This window comes from Desmodus rotundus, chromosome 10, assembly GCF_022682495.2.
Source record: "Desmodus rotundus isolate HL8 chromosome 10, HLdesRot8A.1, whole genome shotgun sequence".
Taxonomy (NCBI): domain Eukaryota; kingdom Metazoa; phylum Chordata; class Mammalia; order Chiroptera; family Phyllostomidae; genus Desmodus; species Desmodus rotundus.
In genome coordinates, this window is record NC_071396.1 from 27,853,395 (window position 1) to 27,873,335 (window position 19,941).

The 19,941-nt window shown below is 51.4% G+C and overlaps 1 protein-coding gene across 1 annotated transcript in view; it reads right to left on the minus strand.

The window, feature by feature from the left end:
- The window catches only part of CHSY1 (chondroitin sulfate synthase 1), a 43,121-nt gene that overhangs the window by 17,325 nt on the left and 5,855 nt on the right, over positions 1-19,941 (minus strand). Inside the window, exon 2 of the mRNA XM_024561758.4 lies at positions 10,612-11,107. Within this exon, the coding sequence (XP_024417526.3) occupies positions 10,612-11,107 (496 nt within the window). The remainder of the gene's footprint in view (positions 1-10,611; positions 11,108-19,941) is intronic.

Consider the following 19,941-nt stretch of genomic DNA (forward strand, 5'->3'; position numbering starts at 1 on the left):
CAACCTTGATCTAATCACAAGGAAACAAAAAACAAATCCTAACTGAGGGGCATTTTACTAGCCTGCAGCTGCCCAAAGTGTCAAGGTCTAAAAATCAAGGAGCCCTGGCTGGTGTGGCTCAGTGGATTGAGTGAAAGCCTGAGAACTAAAGGGTCGCTGGTTCGATTCCCAGTCAGGGCACACACCTGGGTTGTGGGCCAGGTACCCAAGAGGGGGCATGTGAGAGGCAACCACACATTGATGTTCCTCTCCTTCCCTTCTGTCTAAAATAAATAAATAAAACCTATATATAAAAAAAAAATCAAGGAAAGGCGGAGGACCTATTTCCGACTGAAGATGACTAACGAGACATGACACTCTAAACTTTGAAAACTCCATCTGTTTTAATAAAACCTCATTTTATACAGATTTATATATTAAAAAATAACAGAGATAAAAACCCTGCATATAATGCAGCCTTTTCTGTTTTAAGGGAAAGGGGGATGAAGTAAAAACCTTCGTCAGTCATGCTTAACAGCCTGGACATTGTTAGACAAATTCAATGTTCCATAAGAAGAAGAAGAAGAAAAAAAAAAAAGTTCAACAAAAACCACAAGGACAAAATCAGTTGCTATGCAACAGGAAAGAGAGAGGTTTGCATGAAGTCAACAAAGGAGAAGGCAGTAAAAATCAACCTTTCTCTATTGTCTATGTTAAATTTCCAGGATAGCTCATTTTTCTTTATCTGCCCGCCTGTCTGCCCAGCCATCCATCCCTCCCCCCACCCCATCCGTCGTGCATTCACTCAATGGCCAGACTGTGCATTAGGCACCGCACTGAGCACTGAGCTCATCAGGAACAAAACTTGGGCGTCACAGTGAAGTCTAACCCCGCAGCTCTTCACACTGACCCTCCAACAGGCCGGTAAGCAGGAGGACGCACTGCGTTCTGCTCGCATCTCTCTGGTTTCTTGCACCTGAACAAGTCTGAAATCGGCAGGCGACTGATCGCTGATAAGAAGGCACCAGCCACCGCCAGCAGGGGCAGTGTTCTCCGGCTCAGTGGTTCTTAACATAGGGGCGGTTCTCAGGATGGATGGCCGCCACTTACACTCCAACATGGCCAGGTCCCCACTGCCAGGGGCCCACTGCTCCACTCTGTTTGAGCCCGAATTCCTACACTTGGCCAAACAAATCACAAATCTGCTTGCTTTTCACAGCTTTTTCAAGTTTTGAGCTCCAAGGAAAAACTGACCTGGCGATTCCCATGTGCGAGGGGAGGGTGTGGCTGAGAGGGAGATTTCAGGGTCCCCCCACCACGCACCCCCTCGCCCATCTGAGCAGAAGCTGCTCAGCACACACCTTCAGTGAGACGCCACAACGCGGCTTCGCAATCACATAGAAATACACGGGCGTCTGCCCTGACATCTTCCATGGTGTCTGGCGGCCGTCAAGATCATCTGGGACACTCAGAGTTCTTACTCTCCCACGCACGGAGTGACTCTGGCTTGCAGGGGTTCCCGTGCAGGAATCCGGCCGTGTGAGGCGGGCACGAGCATCTGCCCCGGAACTGGAACAAAGAAACTGTGGACCTCTCTTCACTGCTCTCACCGGACGCTACAGAAAGCTCAACTTTTCCATGAAAGGTCTGCTAGTTCACTTGATAGGTGACCAGGTAAAAGACTTTTTAAAAGATTTTATTTATTTATTTATTTTTAAAGAGGGGGGAAGGGAGGGAGAAAGAGAGGGAGAGAAACATCAATGTGTGGTTGCCTCTCGTGTGCCCCCAGCTGGGGACATGGCCCGCAACCCAGGCCTGTGCCCTGACTCGGAATTGAACCGGCGACCCTTTGGTTTGCAGGCTCTGGCTCAATCCACTGAGCCACAGCAGCCAGGGCAACCTGAATAGAACAGGCTACAGGAAGGAAGCCCTTATCCCCTAAAATAAAATCACACCAGCTTGGCTCACCCTCCTTTCCAGTGTAACTTCCTCCCCCTGCGGTCACACTAAGCCATGTGTGATCTTCATCACAGAAGGTCAGATGGCCCCATATCCCTGTGACTTCTTCCTTCTTACTCTTTCCTTTGACAAGTGCCCCGCCCTTGTGAGGCTAAGACCATCCCCTTCAGTGGGTCACTCCCGTGGGCTGCTGTCATCCCACCCATGCGCCCACCGCCAGCTGTCTGTGTTTGGATTCCCAGAAGACCCTGCTCCAGGCTCTGAGCCCTCCCTGAGGTGTGAGAGTAATCGCACATGATCTCTTGGCTGCGGGACGCCGGGCTTCTTCAGAGCAGGGGTGCTTGCCTCGCTCACCCTTGGTCCTCTGCCTGGCTAACAGGAAGGAGGTGCTTTTCACTCCAATGCAGTCTGTGCTGTTTCTGTTAGGCAGTGAAAATGCACCAGAGGAAATCCAGCCTCGGCAACAGGTGCCTTCTGTCTCGCGAGGGGTGCCTCATTCCCCATGAGGGTGAGGGGTGGGGACCAACACAGAAAAACAGGCTTGCTGGGGGGATGGCAGGACCAGAGGGAGCCGATGACAGCACATTTGCAGGCTCTGTCGTCCAACGGCCTTCCACCTGGCCACTGGTTCCGTGCCTCAGCTGCCCTCCTGATCTGAACTTCCCAATCTCTGGGAGGCTGCCTGTCCCGCGTGCCAGGGCAGGCTGCCTGCTCCCCCTGTGCACAGCTCTCATCCCATGTCTTTGGGGGGAAGGGGGAGCACCAACCCAGGGACCGATGGAACAGCGACCTCGCAAGGAAATCAGCACCAGTGCCCGGCCGCCGCTGCGGGCACAGAGCAGGCACGCGGGAGACTGTCAGCTCTCCTGGGTGTTGGTAAGTCACTGCTGTTTGCACATCACGGCCTGGTGCAGGCTGCTCACCTCACCACCCTGCCATGGGGCACCCCCACCTGACTGACGGCAGGTACTTCACGAGGACCTGTTGAACGAACACCTAATGGACAGCTCACGTGGGCCTCTTCCAAATATTCTTGGCCCGCTGATATTCACCCGGGCAAAACGCAGGACACACGGAACGTGACTACCTTCTGCAGGCTGTTCAAACTTGTCCTGGAAACGTTTGCCGTTCCCGTTAAGTGCTCTGTATTAATATTCTGGACGCCTGAGGCACATGAACAGGCATAAAAAGAATAGGCAGTAAAAAAATCAAACCCAACCTCAGAGGAGATCAATTCAGCAAGTTTCCACAGCCTCACTACAGTCAAGCAGAAACCTGTCCAAGCTCAGTGGTATAAAAATGCAAAACCGGAAAGAGCCACCTGCTGAAAGTACAAATGGCTGGAAGCACAGCAGCGAACGGAAGCACATCGGCCTGGACTGAACTGTAAGTGAGGCACTCACAGTTCTTCCCAGAAGGGCAGTGAGGGAGAGACGCGATCACACCAACTGCCGGTGAGGACGACAGCCTCAGACTCTGACGCGCGGGCACCGCGGCGGGTGGGCCTGCCACCGGGCATGGCCACTGGGGGCACCGTTTGGCCGCTTCTCACAGAGCTGAACACAATCTTCCCACACAGCCTGACAAGCTCGTTCCTAGGGATTTTCCTGACGGACCTAACAACCTCTGTCCACACAAAATCATACGTGCAAGTGTCTTAGGGCATGACCGGCCCAAACTAAAAACGAGCAAGCTGTCCTTCAGCAGATGAAGAAACCATATTCACACTAAAAGAAAGGAGCCCTTAAGCCAGGAAGAGACAAGGAGCAACCTTGCAAGCTTAGCAAGCTGCATTATAAAAAGCCAGCAGGCACCTTGGGTTGGCGCCAGAGCCTGCGGCGGGTAGAGTTCTGACACAGGAAGTGGGCAGGGCCTAGGGCCGCATGGTGCTCGCCCAGGCGACAGGCCAGGGACCGTGCTTTGAGAATCACTGATTCAGGCAAACTGCGCAGTAGGATTGGCCATTGCGGAGCGCTTCCTATGTGCCAGGTACGCACCACAACACACTGAGGCTTTGCCACCCCGACGTCACAGAGGTGAGAGGCTTAGCACCACCTGCCAGCATGGACTTGTCCCCTTCTTCTCTGCTCTGCTGTCCCCACTGAGCGGCAACCGTGTCACCAGAGCAGGCTTTGCTGTGTCTCTGGCAGGGCCGTCGCCTAGCAGGCAGGCACACAGAGGGCGTTTTTAAATGAATTAAGCATTTAAAACATGTCAGTGTGTTTGTATCTTGGGGGACATTTCAATTTGCATACCCATGTTATTCTAATAAAAAAATGGTAAGAATTCTAGACTACCACAGAATCAACTTATAAAAGCCTAAAACGCAAACATGCAGGCATGCCTTGGGTGGTACTAAAGAAATAATTATCTTTCTCCCTGAAGTAAACCACATCCTTGTAAAAAACAAGTCTTCTGTTTTTAAGACGAGTATTGCTATAGAAAGGGAATGCATAGATGTTAACGTGTGTGAAAGAAAAAGTAGAACCTCCAGTATTTTTCTTCCTCCTCCTTCTTCTTTTTAATCCTCACCAGAGGACATTTTTTCATTGCTTTTTAGAGAGGGAGGGAGGGGGAGAGAGAAATATTGATGTGAGAGAGAAACATCGATTGGTTGCCTCCCATACACACTCTGACCAGGGATTGAACCAGGGATTGAACCCGCAGCAACCAAGGCATGTGCCCTGACTGGGAATCAAACCCGTGACTTTTCAGTTATAGGATGACGCTCCAACCAACTGAGCCACACCAGCCAAGGCCACCTCCAGTACCTTTCAAAAGAAGAATCTCTGAAAACAAGGAAGTGTCAGGCATCCGAGAAAATAACCGGGCGCTGCTTTCGTTACCCTGCAAGTGCTCCCCGAGCGAACAGGGGTAACCGTGATGACGTTATCAAGCGCGCTGGCACTGAACTGCTGAGTGAGGGCTGAAAGATTCTTTGTAGCCAGGGAAAAGTTTTGCTGTAATGGAACCATTACAAATTCTTACAGTAATAACACGGTACATTATAAGCTTGCTCAAATGATAAGCTCTTTATGAGGGCTAGAAGCCTGCAGCCCTCTCAAACAAAGACCTTTCTGTCTTAGAGTTCCTAGAAGTCAATAAGCTAAAACTCACATCCTGCACAATACCCACTTAGGCTCACAGAAGGGCCAGTCTTCTGTGGCTTCAGCCCGCTTCCCCAGGGCCCGCAGCAGTCAACGGAGACAGTGGCAGCCGTAGCAGCTTCGCTTCTGTGTCCAATTAGATCCTCTCTGGGTTCCAACTACTTTTTATTTTGAAATAATTTCAGATTCACAGCAGAGTTATGAAGACAGCAGAGAGAGGGCCCGGCTCGTCACCCGGCTCCCTCTGTTAACATTTTATGTAACTATAAGACTAAGAAATTAAGGTTCACACCACACCGTTAACTACACTAGAGGCGTAATTCGGATTCCATCAGGTTTCCCACTAATGTCCCTTTTGTCTTCCAACCCAGGCCCCCCCTGCTCGCATGTAGCTGTCCTGTCTCCTCCCATCTGTGACGGGTCCTCAGTCTTCTTTGCTTTAAGTGACCTTGGTCCATTTAGAAGAAGGCTGGGTGGGTGATTTGCAGACTGTCCCTCACCTTGGCCTTGTCTGATGTTTTCTCTGACTAGACAGGACGAGGGAGGTAGAGGCAACAGGGAGGAGGCCTCTAATCCCTTCCCACTCCAGAGCGAGTGACATAAATGACTTAGTATCGCTGATGTGAAGGGGGGGCCACCAGCTCTCCACACAGTAAAGTTTACATTTTTTTCCATTCCCAAGTACTCCACTCATTAAACATGAGTCACTAAGCCCAGCCCATAGGCAAGGGGAGGGGGATCAAGCTCTACAGCCAGGAGGGAAGCTTATCAAAAAAATGGGCGAATGGCAAAGGCACCAGAGTCATTAACACTTTGTGACGACTGCTTCTTTCTCCAAACTGAGATCTGCTGATAAGCCCATCTCTAGTGATCCTTCATGGCAACTAACCAAAGCGGAGGCTGGAAAAGAAAACCAGCTGAGGCTTGAGAAAGATTTATAACTAAACCACATAAACAAGACATTTGTACAATCAACTGCAGAGAGGAAAATATACTTCAGATATCACTTAGTTTTAGCTTTAAAGTGTTTGTCAGTTTAGTCTCCGGCCGGGACTTAGTTGTTTTTGTTGTCGCGTCCAATAGAACTGCTGCTGCCGTTACTGAGCACTGGTGGTTTGCTGGCTCCTCACCAACTGCAACCAGCAGGGCTCCGAGGGGGGAAGAAAGGGAACAAATGTATAAAGCGCCAGCCTGTCAAATGCAGGTGATAAGAGGACGCTGTGAGCCAAGCCCCCTGCCCCCTGGGTTCTAAGCAACTTACTGGAGAAAACCAAAGGCAGAACTCTTTCCCCGTCCTCTCCGCTGCCCAGGACAAAGCTCTGCAAGCGCAGGGGTTACCGCGGATGCCAATGAGCCAAAACACCAGCTCAGTCTCTGCTGGAAACCTCACTGGGTCATAGGAAATGCTGTAGGAGTGTAAACGGTGTGGAGGGCTCCTAGAAGGCGAGCGAGACCTCACCGGAGAAGCCCATACACAGTGCAGACAGCTGGGCTCCCCCTGCCAAGAGCCTGCTTCTGGGCGGGGGCCTGGGGGCGTGCCCTCTGACAAACACCTTGAGTGGTTCTCGCGTGGCTGGTCTCCCCAGGAGGAAGGCCAGGCTGGTGTGAGGCCTCTGGGCAGTGCTAACACGAGAAGGGCACATGCTGACACAGCTAGACCCAGAGACCCCGACGGAGCATCTACTCGATGGCAGCAGAACACACGTTCTTGCCGAGCACAGAGGGGGGAAGACACGCAGAACTGACAGCGCGCACGCATGCGCACACGGTTCTACCTGTAAGGATGCCCCACGGCAGCTGACTCGCTGGAGGAACCCAGTGGCCGGACATACAGGTGGGAAGACGTGTCCCCACAAACCCTTTGCCTTTTGAATTTTGAACCGTGGGACAACACTGGCTACTAACAAAGACAGTGCGTTTTTTAAAGCTGCCAAGTCTGTCTATACTATTTCCTCAGCAGCCATGATTACTTGCTACCCCAAGCCCCTCCACGTCGAGTGAAATGAGGAGTTCAAGACAGTTCAGATCGGAAGCTGACTGCCTGGCTGTGTTCTTGTGAAAACCACTGGGCTCTGCACGCATTTACGATCTGCGCACTTTCCCACAGACAGAAAACACCTCAGTAAAAAGCTAAAAATAAAAATGCAGAGCTTACTTCGGTCCATTTTCTTCTTGTTCCCTTGTATTAAGAGTCCTATCGTGTTTCATGTGTTTGCCTAAAGAAACAACTGTTTCAGATTTTTCAATAGTGTTTCTGGAAAACAGTCCTTCTACCCTGAGTCACAACAGCGACCCTGGGTGGTGAGGGGGCCCCCGGCCAGCTACGTCCTCCCTCGGCTTGTCTGCCAGGGGACAGCCTCACGGGCCACTCTCTCTTCACAGCGGGAGCTTTCAAGAAGCCTTGAGAAGCATCCCTAAAAACTGCCTTACAGTTTACTCTAGGGCATCCGCGGATTCTCCATCACGAAAATGAAGTCTCTAAAGCCACTTAGAGACCACGCCAAGGCTGTCACAGACAGAGGAAGAGGCTGTGCAGACGTGAGGCAGCTCAAGGGGCGTGACAACCCAATGCAGTCCCGGCGCCTGTGCTGGGCCTGGCCCGGAAGAAGGAGAAGCCGCTCCGTGGGGCCCTGCTGGGTCAATGGACAAATCACCATGCAAACAGTGGGCTATAAAGTATCCATGTTCCATTTACTTAAGCAGTGGTTACATACAAGATTTCCCTGCTCTTAGTCAAAATACATTGACATTGTTATTTAAGTAAAGGGCCACAATGTAAGTTCCTCCTAACAGGTGGGAGGAGGGTGGCCTATGTCTCCCACACCGGGGCAGGGGTGGGGGTGGAGATACTCAGGAACACAGCAAAGGATAGTGCAAATGGAAGGAAATGTTAGCGGGGTAATCTCAGCGTAGGGGGTGTGGGTGTTCTCAGTACTGCTCTTTTTTTCTTTCTGTAACATTTCTGTGATATTACAACTATTTCCAAAGAAAGTTTTTAAAAACTGTGTGTTAATAAATAACCACAAAACATCATCAGAACCAGCTCAGAAATGAATGTGGATTTTGATGATGGCAGGTGGCTCGCCACGAACCATTGTAATTATGTAAGTGTAATCCCAAGACATCATTGCAACTTGCAAAAAAAAAAAAAAAAATTACACCTTCTGGCTAGGCTTATGAAAGAGCTAAATAAGCACCTTGCGAGACCCAAAGCTTAACATAATTGCCTTCAACATAAACTCCGCCTCAGTAATTTCTCATAATGTGCGTCTTAATGGAGGAAGTAGATTTCCGGAAGTTTAAATAAAAGTTCCTCATTCATGTGCGAGATTAGTCTTGCCTGCCTGGTGAACGCCACGAAACATCCTAGTAATGACTTAAGTTAGAAGCACTTAAAGCCCTACTAAAAAAGAAGTCAAGGGTCTTGTAAAATGGAAAATGTCCCAACAGACAGAATTCTTCAAAATGATAATGATGACGAACTACATGTGAAAGGCAACACTTTAAATTCAGAGAAAAACAGGAGAAAATTCCTGTGACCCAAGGGAGGGGAAGATTTCTTACTGAGACACAAAGAGCACAAACTGTCCTAGAAAGAATGGCACGTTAGATGACATTGCAGTTTGCAGTCTGCACATAATAAACACCCCTCAACGGGAGTGGAAAGACGAGCCCCGTTCCTGGGAGAAGATGCAGAGGGCCGCCGGGTCCCGGGCCCCTGGAGGGCAAGCCCAGGGCCCGGAGAAGCCACGCTGCCATCAGGCCCCTGAAGACCTGGACAGCCGCAGGGGCACCATGGGAGCCGACTGCCTGCACTCTCGGGACCCCCTCGGTGGGGACAGGGCGCTGCCCAGGCAGGGCAGGGGGCTTCGGGCCCCACCAGCGACCTTTAGGTAAGAAGGTCACTTCCCAGAGGCAGCAAGTCTCAGAGATGTGATGACTGAACATTTGGGCGATTACGTCCCGACCAGAGGAAGCAGCCTGAAAACAGCCTTCCAACCCCTCCAGCACCAGGACGATTTTTCAACTGTGCTGGCGCTCACACTGGGTCAAAGTTCTGGATGAACTCAAGGCACCGGCTCTCCTGGTGTCTCTCCCGCCCAACCTAAGACGTAAGGGCAAGGGAAGACCGAGGCACACAGCGTCTAATGTTCCCTGTCAAAGGCAGGCCAGGCCTCTCCAAATGCAGCAGGAAGGCCAGCTGCTCAGAGACCAGGGGCAGCGGCAAGCGTTCCAAAGTACACAAGGCGTTCCGTATTTTACCCATAATGAAACACGGTAAGGTTATACGGACTTCATTAAGGATGGGGAAATGCCGAGGCACTGCCAGCTGCATTCTGCTTAAAACTGCATGTGATACCTCGACAGCTTTCCCTGCTGCAAATGTCCGTGACAGCAGAGACCCCCCCCCCCCCCCGCCCCGCCACTGCCCCCAGATTCAGTGAGGCCTCCCTCAACCGTGCGGTGGCAGGGGGTGGGCACACGGAGATTAGAGGGTGCACTTGGATCTCAGATCACATTTGTGATTTAAAATGTGTCTTTTATAATTAGAAACTACGGGAAGACTACTTCCTGTGTGCTTGAAAAGGTCCACTTCCCTAAAAGTTCAGAAGAAAGAAATGGAGCGATGAGGAGGCATTTAAAAGCAAGTCTGGGGGAAGACAAGCACAGGCAAGAACACAATCTCGTCACACAAAGCACTTTGGAAAATTAAGTCAGAGGAAAAGCTAACAGCTTGTATCAGAAAGCGTGTTGCTTTTTCTTGGACGCGAGGTCTAGCAGTTCCCTCTGTCCCTGACAACTATCAGTAATTTATCCCTCTAAACACAGTACAACCTAAGTACTGTTTCCACGCTGACTAATATCAGATCCTGGGACCACAGGCAAGAGGTGCGTACCGTTGCCAACAAAAACAGAGAGAAGGCAAAGCTCACTCGGGTTCTCCGGCACTGCTCAAGAGAAAACACCTGCAAGGATGCCTCCTTCAAAACACTGCGTCTCTGTGTCAAGGCAACTCCGTAATCGCCCGCCACCTATTCCAACAGAGCAGCTACCTGCGCTGCAGACTTCCAGATTACGATCGCCGTCTAAATAGCCGACGTTTAAAATAAACGTGGGGCCCCATGCTATTGGCTTTCTACATCATAACTCATTCTATGAACTTGAACCCTGGAGGCTTCTCAACTGTGTGGGTCAGCACTACCAGAGGACAGCCGGTCTTTGGGGGGACATCCCACCCCCCCCCGCCCCACACTGTTGCAATCCCTTCTGCAGAATCAGCAGAAGTGACTGGATGGATCTTCTGGATCATCGGGAAACAGCCCAGCTGCAGCAAACCACCTTTCCTTAGGGCCCCCAAATGCCATCCATTTCTTAACTCGGCCATCGGGACAAAGGTACAGAAGGTGTGCTCTAAAAACCAAGAGAAATGGTTACCAAGAAGGAATTCAAATTTCTAAAAAAAATGAAGGTCAAGATGTAAAAGAACTTCAGAGGACGGGATCACCGGTTCCCTGCGACTGGCTCAGAACAAGGGCAACATCGACAGATCCGCTGGTGCTCTTACCTCGTAAGACCAGACGCACTGCACCCCCGCGAACCTGCGGACGCACCTGCCCACCTCGACGTCCTCGTGGGTGGTGTACATCTCTCGGAGACACTTCCCGATGTGCGGGACCATCCTGCGGAGCACCTCCCGGCTCATGATCACTCCGGGGCCCCCCATGCAGAAGTTCTCCCCGGGCTCCAGGGCCAGCTTCCCCATCTCTTCCGTGGTGCCCAGTCCTGTCTGCCCGAGAAAGAGGGGTTCGCTGCTGTTCAGGCTCCTCAGGAAGTTCTCCAGCCGGTCTCCTTTGATGTAAACGTCGTCGTCCGCTCTCATAAACCATTCGTACTTGTCCAAATAGTGGTCATGCATGTACTTGAGCATCATGAAGGACTTCTTCTGGGGCGGGTAGGAGTCGTCCACGCCCCGCAGTGGCACTATGGGGATGGGGATGGACGTATCGGAACCCTCGCTTGAGAAGAACTCCACTTTCCCAGGAATTGTCTTGGACCACGTTCTGGAATGGAAACAAAGAGCAGAGAGAGACAGCAGTTCAGGCCAAACTCCTCATTTCCAGGAACCCTCACAGCCGGCTCCAGGTGAATCACCGTGCAACTCAAAGGAAACTGATAAGGAGCTACTTGATCTGCTCCCCCCACCCCCACTGGATATCCCACAGTCCACAGTCGTTTTGAGAAGAGTCCCAACCCAAAAGAACGATGAAGTGTTCCAACGGGGCCGGGAGAAGTGAAGTCTCAGCTACGGCCGAAAACCAAGTCGCCAGGCCACCGAGGTCTAAACATTCAGGTTCACGGTCTGTCACTGTTAACCCCCTAGCCACACACTCCTCCATCTATAAATCAATACGACAGATCATTCGTTCCACACACTTTCTTTGAAGGCTCACCCCATGCCAAGTGTGTGCCGGGACAGAGAGAGGCGGTTCGACCACAGAGCTGACGTGGGGAGAGACAGACACTCACTAAACGGTCTCACGGATGGATGTGCGTACTGCCACCCACGACAGGCGCTGAAGCAAAGGCTCGCAGGGCCCAGAGGCATAGAAACCATGAGCCCAAATGGGACCCACAGGCCCAGGGTGCAGCGCAGGGCGTGTGTCCTGCGGAGGGGACAAGGGCAAACTACAGGGCCTGCCAGATACCCCGTGCCCCCGAGACAGGGGTCTTCCTGCTTTAAAGCAGAAGGGAGATGAAGGACTAGGCGTCTGAACCCCCAGGGCAGGGCTACAGGCAGGAGGAGAGCCAGGAGCAGGACAAGAACGCCTCGGGGGAACTGCCCACCCCACTTGCAGAGGAAACGCTGGCGATGGGTTAGAAGGAAACAGTCCTGCCGGGCACCGCGGACTGAGGGCCATCGAGTCCCATTTCTCCTTCCTGTACGTTGTATATTAAGAGCTGAAAGAGTCCAACTACAAACGTGCATTTATTTACAGAGACGACTTCTAGGGGAAACATCTCATAGAGGACGAGTCAATTAGTAAATTTAGACTCAGTGAGATAAAAAAGCACAGCTCCCAGACAACGCCCTTACGACTGGATTTATTACAATGACAAGTGACGGGCAGGGTCAAGACCACATGTATCTCTCACGGGAAGTCTGAGGAGAGACTATCTGAGAGCATACACCTCATCTCTGGGGAATAAATAAGAAGTGGGGGATGGGGAGCAGCGGGGGAGAGGTGACTTTCACTTTTTATTCTGTCTCTACAGTGAGTGCAATTGTTATAAGCTTATTACTTCCTGGAAAAAAAACTGAATTGTGATAAAATACAGAAAACCTGAAGTTCACCGTTTTCACCGTTTTTTAAGCATCGACTTCAGTGGCATTAAACACAGTCACATTATTCTGCAGCCGTCAACATCATCCATTCTCCAGAAGTTGCTCATCTTGCAAAACGGAATTTCTAAAGTGTACATATTACTTTTGTAATTTTAAAAATAATCTACAACGGAGGAAACTATCACTGCCTTTTAATTCTCCTCCTAGCCCAAATATAAATATAAAATGACTTCATACTTATTGCATTCAAGCAGAGTGGAAAAATCCACAGGCCTGAACTTTCTGTCAAGCATACGTCTCAAAATGTCCAAGAACTGAGTATGTATATATATAATTTTTCATCAAATCTAGGATGCCCATTGTAAGATGCACCACCCTGTTATGTACCAGTAACAACTGCCAATCACAACTGTATGATGCCAGCATCTGAGACAGGCCTCCAGAGTTCAGAGATGTTAAAGTGTGAGGGGAAAAGTGTATCTCAGAACGGATGTCATGCAGTAGGTGTAACGGTTTCCCTTAACGCGTACGGGCTGTAAATATAGCCGCATGTCACTTGTGGGACATTGTAACAGAGAATCCGGCACACACGGAGCCCCGTGGGACTGCAGACGGTAGCGCAGCTGCACATTCTGTGTTTTTGCAAGGACGATGCCGCTGGAAAGAAAGGGTGTGGGGTCACCCGAGTAGGATGGGCGATTAATTGAAAGAGAAACCAAGCCCCTCCATACAGAGACCAGTCCACTGAACAATGAGAATGAGTTCTTCCTCAGAGTGGCCAGAGGTGCCCTCTGAACACGGCTCACTGGTCACTGGACCCAGACACCCTTACAAAGTTATGCAAATCAAGAGGTTGAAACCTCTGTTTACGTGAACACAGGTGAGACGGCCCAGGCCATCAAGGGCACGCATGTCAGAAAAGCCACCAAGTGCTGAAGGATGTCATGTGACGGAAGCAATGTGTGCCCTTCCATCATTGCAGTGGTGGGGTTGGTGGCTGTGCCAGGGCCAAATGGTGGGGCTGGACGCAGGGGCGGTGGCCCCAAAAGAATGCTGAGTTTTTTCTGTGAATGTCTGAAAATGCAGAGAGCAACGCCGAACAGAAGGGTTTAGGTGTAGATTCTCTGGTCTCGGAGCTGCTCCCAAGATGCGGCGCAGAACCTACACAGCTCGCGGGCGGACTGACCCACACACGGGGGCTCTCCCGGCCTCCCTGAGGGGACCCTTCTGAGGAAGGGCAGCTTGTTCCTAGCCCAGGAGAAACAGACACCCCAGACGGAGCTGAAGAAACACACACTGACAGCCCGGGAGTGAGCTCAGCATAAAATAGATACCAATAAAAGTAAAAGCAGGAAGAAAAAATGAGAATGACCCACAAACTACCTAGAAAGTATGAGAACCTAGACACAGTCTTCTGATGTGGTCACATGGGGAGGGAAGGCGACTTCCCCGCCTGAGGAAGTCGCTGGTGACAAGAAGTGCTGAGAAGACAGCTATCCCAGGCAGGGAGCCCCGACCCCTCCCTTCACAGGCAGTCATAGTTCTCTGCAAACGTAAGTAGTTTCAGGGCTCGGTGCATCACAGTGGTCAGTAAGCACTGCCTGCTCGCCTGGGATCAGTGACCTAAAGACGCACGGTGCGTGTGCATCTGTGTGCGCACACGAACAGGCCGTTTCTCTCTCTCTCCCTTCGAGACGTTTCCAGGGGAGCTTCTCGTCACTTTCCACGAAGCACACGAATCTCCTGCCATTCCTCCATGAAGAAATCAATCCACTTCATCACACCGCAGGCAGAAAACAGGTAAAACTCACAGGCGTGCTGGAGTTGACATACACTACCATTCACGGTACTTGTGAAATACGCTTTCGAGATGAACAGTCTGTATTACCTTACAATGGACTTCAAAAGGATAGTAAACAAAATCAACAACTTTAGGCTCTACCTAACTGCTCCTGAACTAGCATGGGATTTACAAGACAGGCCAAGTTCAAAGTGGTAACAAGGCAGCCAACCCCAAAAGCCACCAACATACTAAAGCACCACGACATTATCTGGGTCGGGGGCAGGGAAGCCGCCGCCGGCCTTCAAAGGAATGGCCAACTACAGAGCCGGTCATCCATGGCCTAACAGCTCGGAGCGAGAGTTTGCAATTGGGCTGTTGGGGCGAGAATCTCGGCCCCGCTTGGGGCAACTTACTCTGTGCCTCCCTCTTCTTCTCGATAAACTGGGGACAATTACAGTTCCTGTCTCACAGGGCTGCGAGGGTGGCGTGCTTAGAAGTCAATGTGGCACACAGTCAGCGTTACAGAGCTGTGACTTATTAGCAAACAAAAGAAGGGAGTGAAATAAAAAACGAGGGAGACGGGAAAGGGTGGGCCGGCCGCGGGTCAGTGTCCAGCGAAGGGGTAAGGAAAATGCCTCTTCTCACATTTCTGCCTAAAACCCGAAGCTCGGCTGTGCATCAGAATTCTGTTTTACTATCGATCTCAGACAACGTCAGGGCCAAAGTCGAACACCAGGGTTCTTCACATGACAGCGAGGGTCAAAATTCACGCTCGTCTGGCCCTGCTTCTGCGTGCCCCACGGGATAGCATTGAGCTAGGAAGCACTCGAGTGCTGGCACAGTTAAGGACTAAGCTACGACTTGCAATGACGTCACTGTCCAGGCAGAGAAACCGATTAATTCAAAAAGCAGGCGATCTGACCTCAAACCATCCTTCAAAACCTCTCTGCAGTTTGATGGTGAACTCCACCCCATTTTCTTTCCCCTTTTTTGGAACCCAGGGGAAAAACACGTCTTGCTGCCCTTTTCTGTTCTTAAACGGCTGGTGGTTGGAGGGAAATCTTCCCATCTTAGGAAATTAGGATGTTTCCACGGAGGGTCCCTGCAGTTTACGCACAGAGTCAGAGAGCTCTGAACGTAGAGCGTGGCTCGCCCTCCCAGGGGAAGAAGGGACACGCATGAAAGAAATGAAGGAAATGTGCTGGCCCTCTGGGGACACAAACGGGCTGGCCCCTCGAGTTTCACAAGCTGATGCCTACCTTGTCATTAGTGCGCTGGGCACCGGGGGCAAAGTGCTCTCACTTCACTGGAACCACAGAAGGCTCGCAAAGGGCCTTGCCAGAAGGCTGGGTTTCCAGCGGCCTGATAATCGGCTCTTGCCGGAGCACAGATAAGACAACTGAAACCTGAGAGCGCCAAGCAGTCTCCCGAGCTGCCAGGCTTCCGAACGCTCTCCAGACACGGAGCTAAATCGCGGTTCAGCAGTGCAGCGGGACTGCATTAGCAGCACCAAGGAATGCTTTCGCTGAGCAAGCACCTAAGGACGCTCTCCACGCCCATTCGGAGTCACTTTAGGGGAAACCACCTCAAGGGCATTCCTGGACCAAGCGGGATCTGCGGCAGGACTATTGGTACTCATTAGCAACACAGTGGTAAGTTCGCAAAGCAGACGGCAGCGCCGGCTTGGGATGTGAATTACCAAGGGAACGAAAGTACACCCACCAGATAAAATAACGCTCTGCGTACAACTCCACCCTGAACTGCTTACTGCGGTTATTTCTGGATGAAGGATGGGAAAGGACTTAATTTTCTTCTTTGTGTTTTCTACAGTTTCTAAATTTTCTGCAACAGGTGTTTTCAGAGTCAGGGGAAAAAACTGGTATTGCTGGAAGGGAAAGCGTTAAGCTAAAAGGCATCCAAAGATATAAAAAAAATTAAACAATAGAAGACTTTACTTGCATAATGAAAATATTGTTTACTCTATCCCATGGGCAAAAGCTGAAAGAAAAATGGGGGGACACTGAGTACTTTCCTTCCCCATTTCCTAAACTGTCAGTCATCCTAATTTTCACAGGTAAAAAGCGGGGATTCCCTGTGACGTCCCCAAGTCACCGTGACTATGTTGCCTGATGGTCACCGTGGCACCTTTCAAAGAGCTCATATGATCAAGCCACCTCAGAATTTGGGGTCAATACACGGAGGGAGACCACAGCTTTCCCTGTAGAACTGATGGACGACAGGAATTAAGTGTAGACTGTATTTACATTCTCCCCAGTACAGAAAAAACTTAAGACAACTTAACGTATGGGCACACATGATGGGAAAAATACACAAGAAAACGAGGCCGAAGAAAACCTACAGTAGGGAATCAGGAGCAAGGTGTGAAGGTGGCCCCTGCAGGGGCGGGGGTGGGGCAAAGTCACCAGTGGGGCCTCGGCCCAGCTCTGCGCCCCCGGCCAACACTGAGCCAGTCCCAGCACAACGTGAACCGCGGCTCAGGGGGTGAGACCTACGTGGCATCACGTCACCCCCACATCGGCTCACGGGCCGACTTCAGCTACGGGTCTCCAGCAGGCACTCAAGAGAAGCCCCCAGGCTGTGTCCCACTGCTCAGGATTCAGGGAATCTCTCCCAGACACTGAGACCCGAGGTCCCCCCCCACAGAGGCAGAGAAAGCAGAGCAAACGCAGTGAGAGCCCTCAGGGGAGGCACGGGGTGACAGAGAGGCCGTCTCAGCTCCTCCTCCCAGAACTGTACACACAGGTCTAGGCTGCCAGTCGGAGCAACCGCGAACTTGAAGAGGAGCAGGCCCCTGGGAAAACTTGCCCAAGTCGGTCTTCCGAGGCTACCCAAATGATGACTTGAAGCCTCGCCTGGGGCCCAGGAAACACTCTGGCAGGATGTCACACGCCCTGCTCAGGCGCCACCTGCCTGACTCTGGGCGGGCAGCCCTGCAGCCAGGGCACTGCACTTGGCAGGCCTCTCCTCCGTGCACGGGGTTTCCGGAATTGCGGTTTCCTCTCTTCAAATCTTCAACTGCCTCCCGGTGCAGGATCTTAGGATGTGAGCAATCTCAAATGCATTTTGAAAGTAGGCAAAAAGGTGGGAAAATTGTTTTTTAAAAGAGAAATCAAATCATATTCTTCACTGTTACCTCATTTTCTCCCTCAACAAAGCTGTTAGTGGGTGGATTTCAGCTTCCCACCTCAGCAGCAGCCTGGGCACCCGCCCGGCAGGCAGCCCCAAGGTATCCAAGCGAAGAGCCGGGGTTCACGGCGAACAATGGGACTAACTCATCAGCAGCGACCACAAATACGCCCGCTCTGGAAGGCAAGAATTAAAATCTGGAGTCTGAGGACCCAAAGCAGATTCTGACCTGACACGTTCCCGACGCTTCCAGCGGTGGAGAGCGACCTTTGACAGTTCGCATTTTGCTGCTGTGCACGTAGAAGTATCAACAGGCAATTAACGCTTAATCACGCATGAGCAAAAGCCATTTCCAAATCTAACGCTAAGCGGGGAAAAAAAAAAAGTCTGTGTTACTGAATGCCAACCAAAAAATCACCCGGAGTCTATTCTGGCCAGATGCTTTGTAGGTCCGTCTTCCTTTACTGAGGCACTCCCTGGCGCCCAGCCCGAGCAATTATCAAGTGCCCCGTGCTGTGCTGGGGGCATCAGACCCTCAACAGTGCCATGAGGTCTCCGAGGGACCCTCACCCACATGTCACTGAGCAGGACACTGAGGCTCGGGGCCCGGTAAGTCATTTTCCCACCGTCATAAAGGTAATAAACGTCAAAGCCAGCACTCAAATGGGGCCTGACTCTAAAACCTGCCCCCGCCAGCCCCTTGTCCATTTCCTCCTCCACTCGTTCCCCAGGCGATTGCCCACATTGGTCCGCCTCCGCTGATAAGGCTGAGGAAACACTCATGTGGATGAGGAGAGCAGCCTTACATCCACTTCAGCCACTTCCAGCCACTCGGTGTTGGCCTGGCCGAGAGCTGCCTGTCGAGGCCACCTCTCTGGAGCTGGGGCTGCATTTAACAGACGGCCCGGAGACTGGATTGGAACGTTAGCCTCTGGAGCCCTCATGCTGTGCCTGGTTCCCTTTGCTACTCTAAACCCTGCACCACCGTTTCCTGGCACTGGGCTGGAAACAGACAGAAGAAAGTTTCACACAAAATCAGCCTCTGAACCTAGGTCCAACATACAAAATGATCGTTTAAGAGACACTATTGTCTACATTTTCAGGAACCCCCAGGTTTTGGGTTTGTAAGTCCAGAGATGTTACATCGGAGCCGACCACGGCTTATTTTTAATCATCCACAAACACAGGCACTCGGCTATGGGACCAACACCGTAGCGATTGATGCTTCCGAAGTGACACTGAGTGAAAGCGGAGAGATGGATGGCTTCGCGACTTTTAAATCACAACTAAACCTCTTGTTCCCCCTCTACCACCCAGAAGCAGAGGACCGAACGACGTGGACAACAGGCAGGGGCGCTGGACATGCACATGAGTGTGCAGGAGGCGGGGCCCACATGGAAGATGCCGCCTTGACTCTCCCACGTATCAGAGAGGTGTGACGCTACAGTGACTGAGGAAAATGTGATCACAGCAACCAAGTACACGTGTCCACCCTACATTTCCGGACGGGATTAACTGTCACTCAGTGAAACCAGCATGACCCCAGACCGGGTCCGGGGAGCCAGCATGCCACCTGTACCCGGCAGCTGCCTACGCTTTAACTGCACTCACAAGAGCAATTACCTCCCCCCCCCAACCCCCACTGTGGAAAACTCTATATAAACACAGAGAAAGGTGCCGAGGAGAAAATGAAAATCCCCCAGCACCGTGCTGAGTGGACTCTCACACTGTTTCCTTTTCTGTGCCACACGAAGTTTACCGTTTGACTTTAAACAAAGACGGTCTCCTGCTGAGCATGCAATTTTACCACCGACGCTCACTTACACACACCGTGACCCTCACTCTTCAGTTCGGGGCTAAATCGGTGAAATCAATTAGAGTCTGTGGCTCCCACTGCAGCCCACCGCAGATGCCTGAAATGTCTACTTCTCTGAGGACAGCTTTAAGTTCCTTTGGAAAAATTTCTGGGGGAAGTGCTCGATCTCAGATCCCAGTCCCAACGAGCTGCGCTTTCTCATTGCTCCTTCTTTCCTTCCTGCTATTCCGCGCTTCTGGGAATCTGTTGTCTCGGCCTCAAAAACTCCTGCTCAGCCATCAAGAGGAAGCAAGAGAAAGAAGGGGCAGCGGTGTGGCTCAGGCCTTTCTTGATCCCCTCTCTCATACAGCGGTGCAGGTCTTTCTCCCACACCCCCGGAGTCATCAGCCTAGGCATCCTGCGCCCCCTTCTCGCCGCTATCAGCGTTAGTTTCCTGCCCTGAATGATGAACTGCATGGGGAGAGGATCAGTCATCTATCTTCAATAAACAGCAGCTCAGTTAACGGACGGGGAAAAGTAAAACCGCCAACGTGAACACAACACAGTGACGTGCGAACTTCCACCGACAACCACAGGTATCCTTGGGCTGGGCCAACCGCGTAAGGAAAAGCAAACCTCACTGTCGGGACCACCTTCTCTGCCAGCCTTAATTCACAGCGTGAAGTGGGCCATGCTTCCCAAGTTCACTCCCAGGCTGGCTGCTTGGATTACGGGAGGCTTCCTTCCGGTAGATTTCTGCCAACCTGAATTCTCTCCGAGACAGCAAGTATTGCTCTACAGTGTTTCATGACAAACCAGGTTTCCT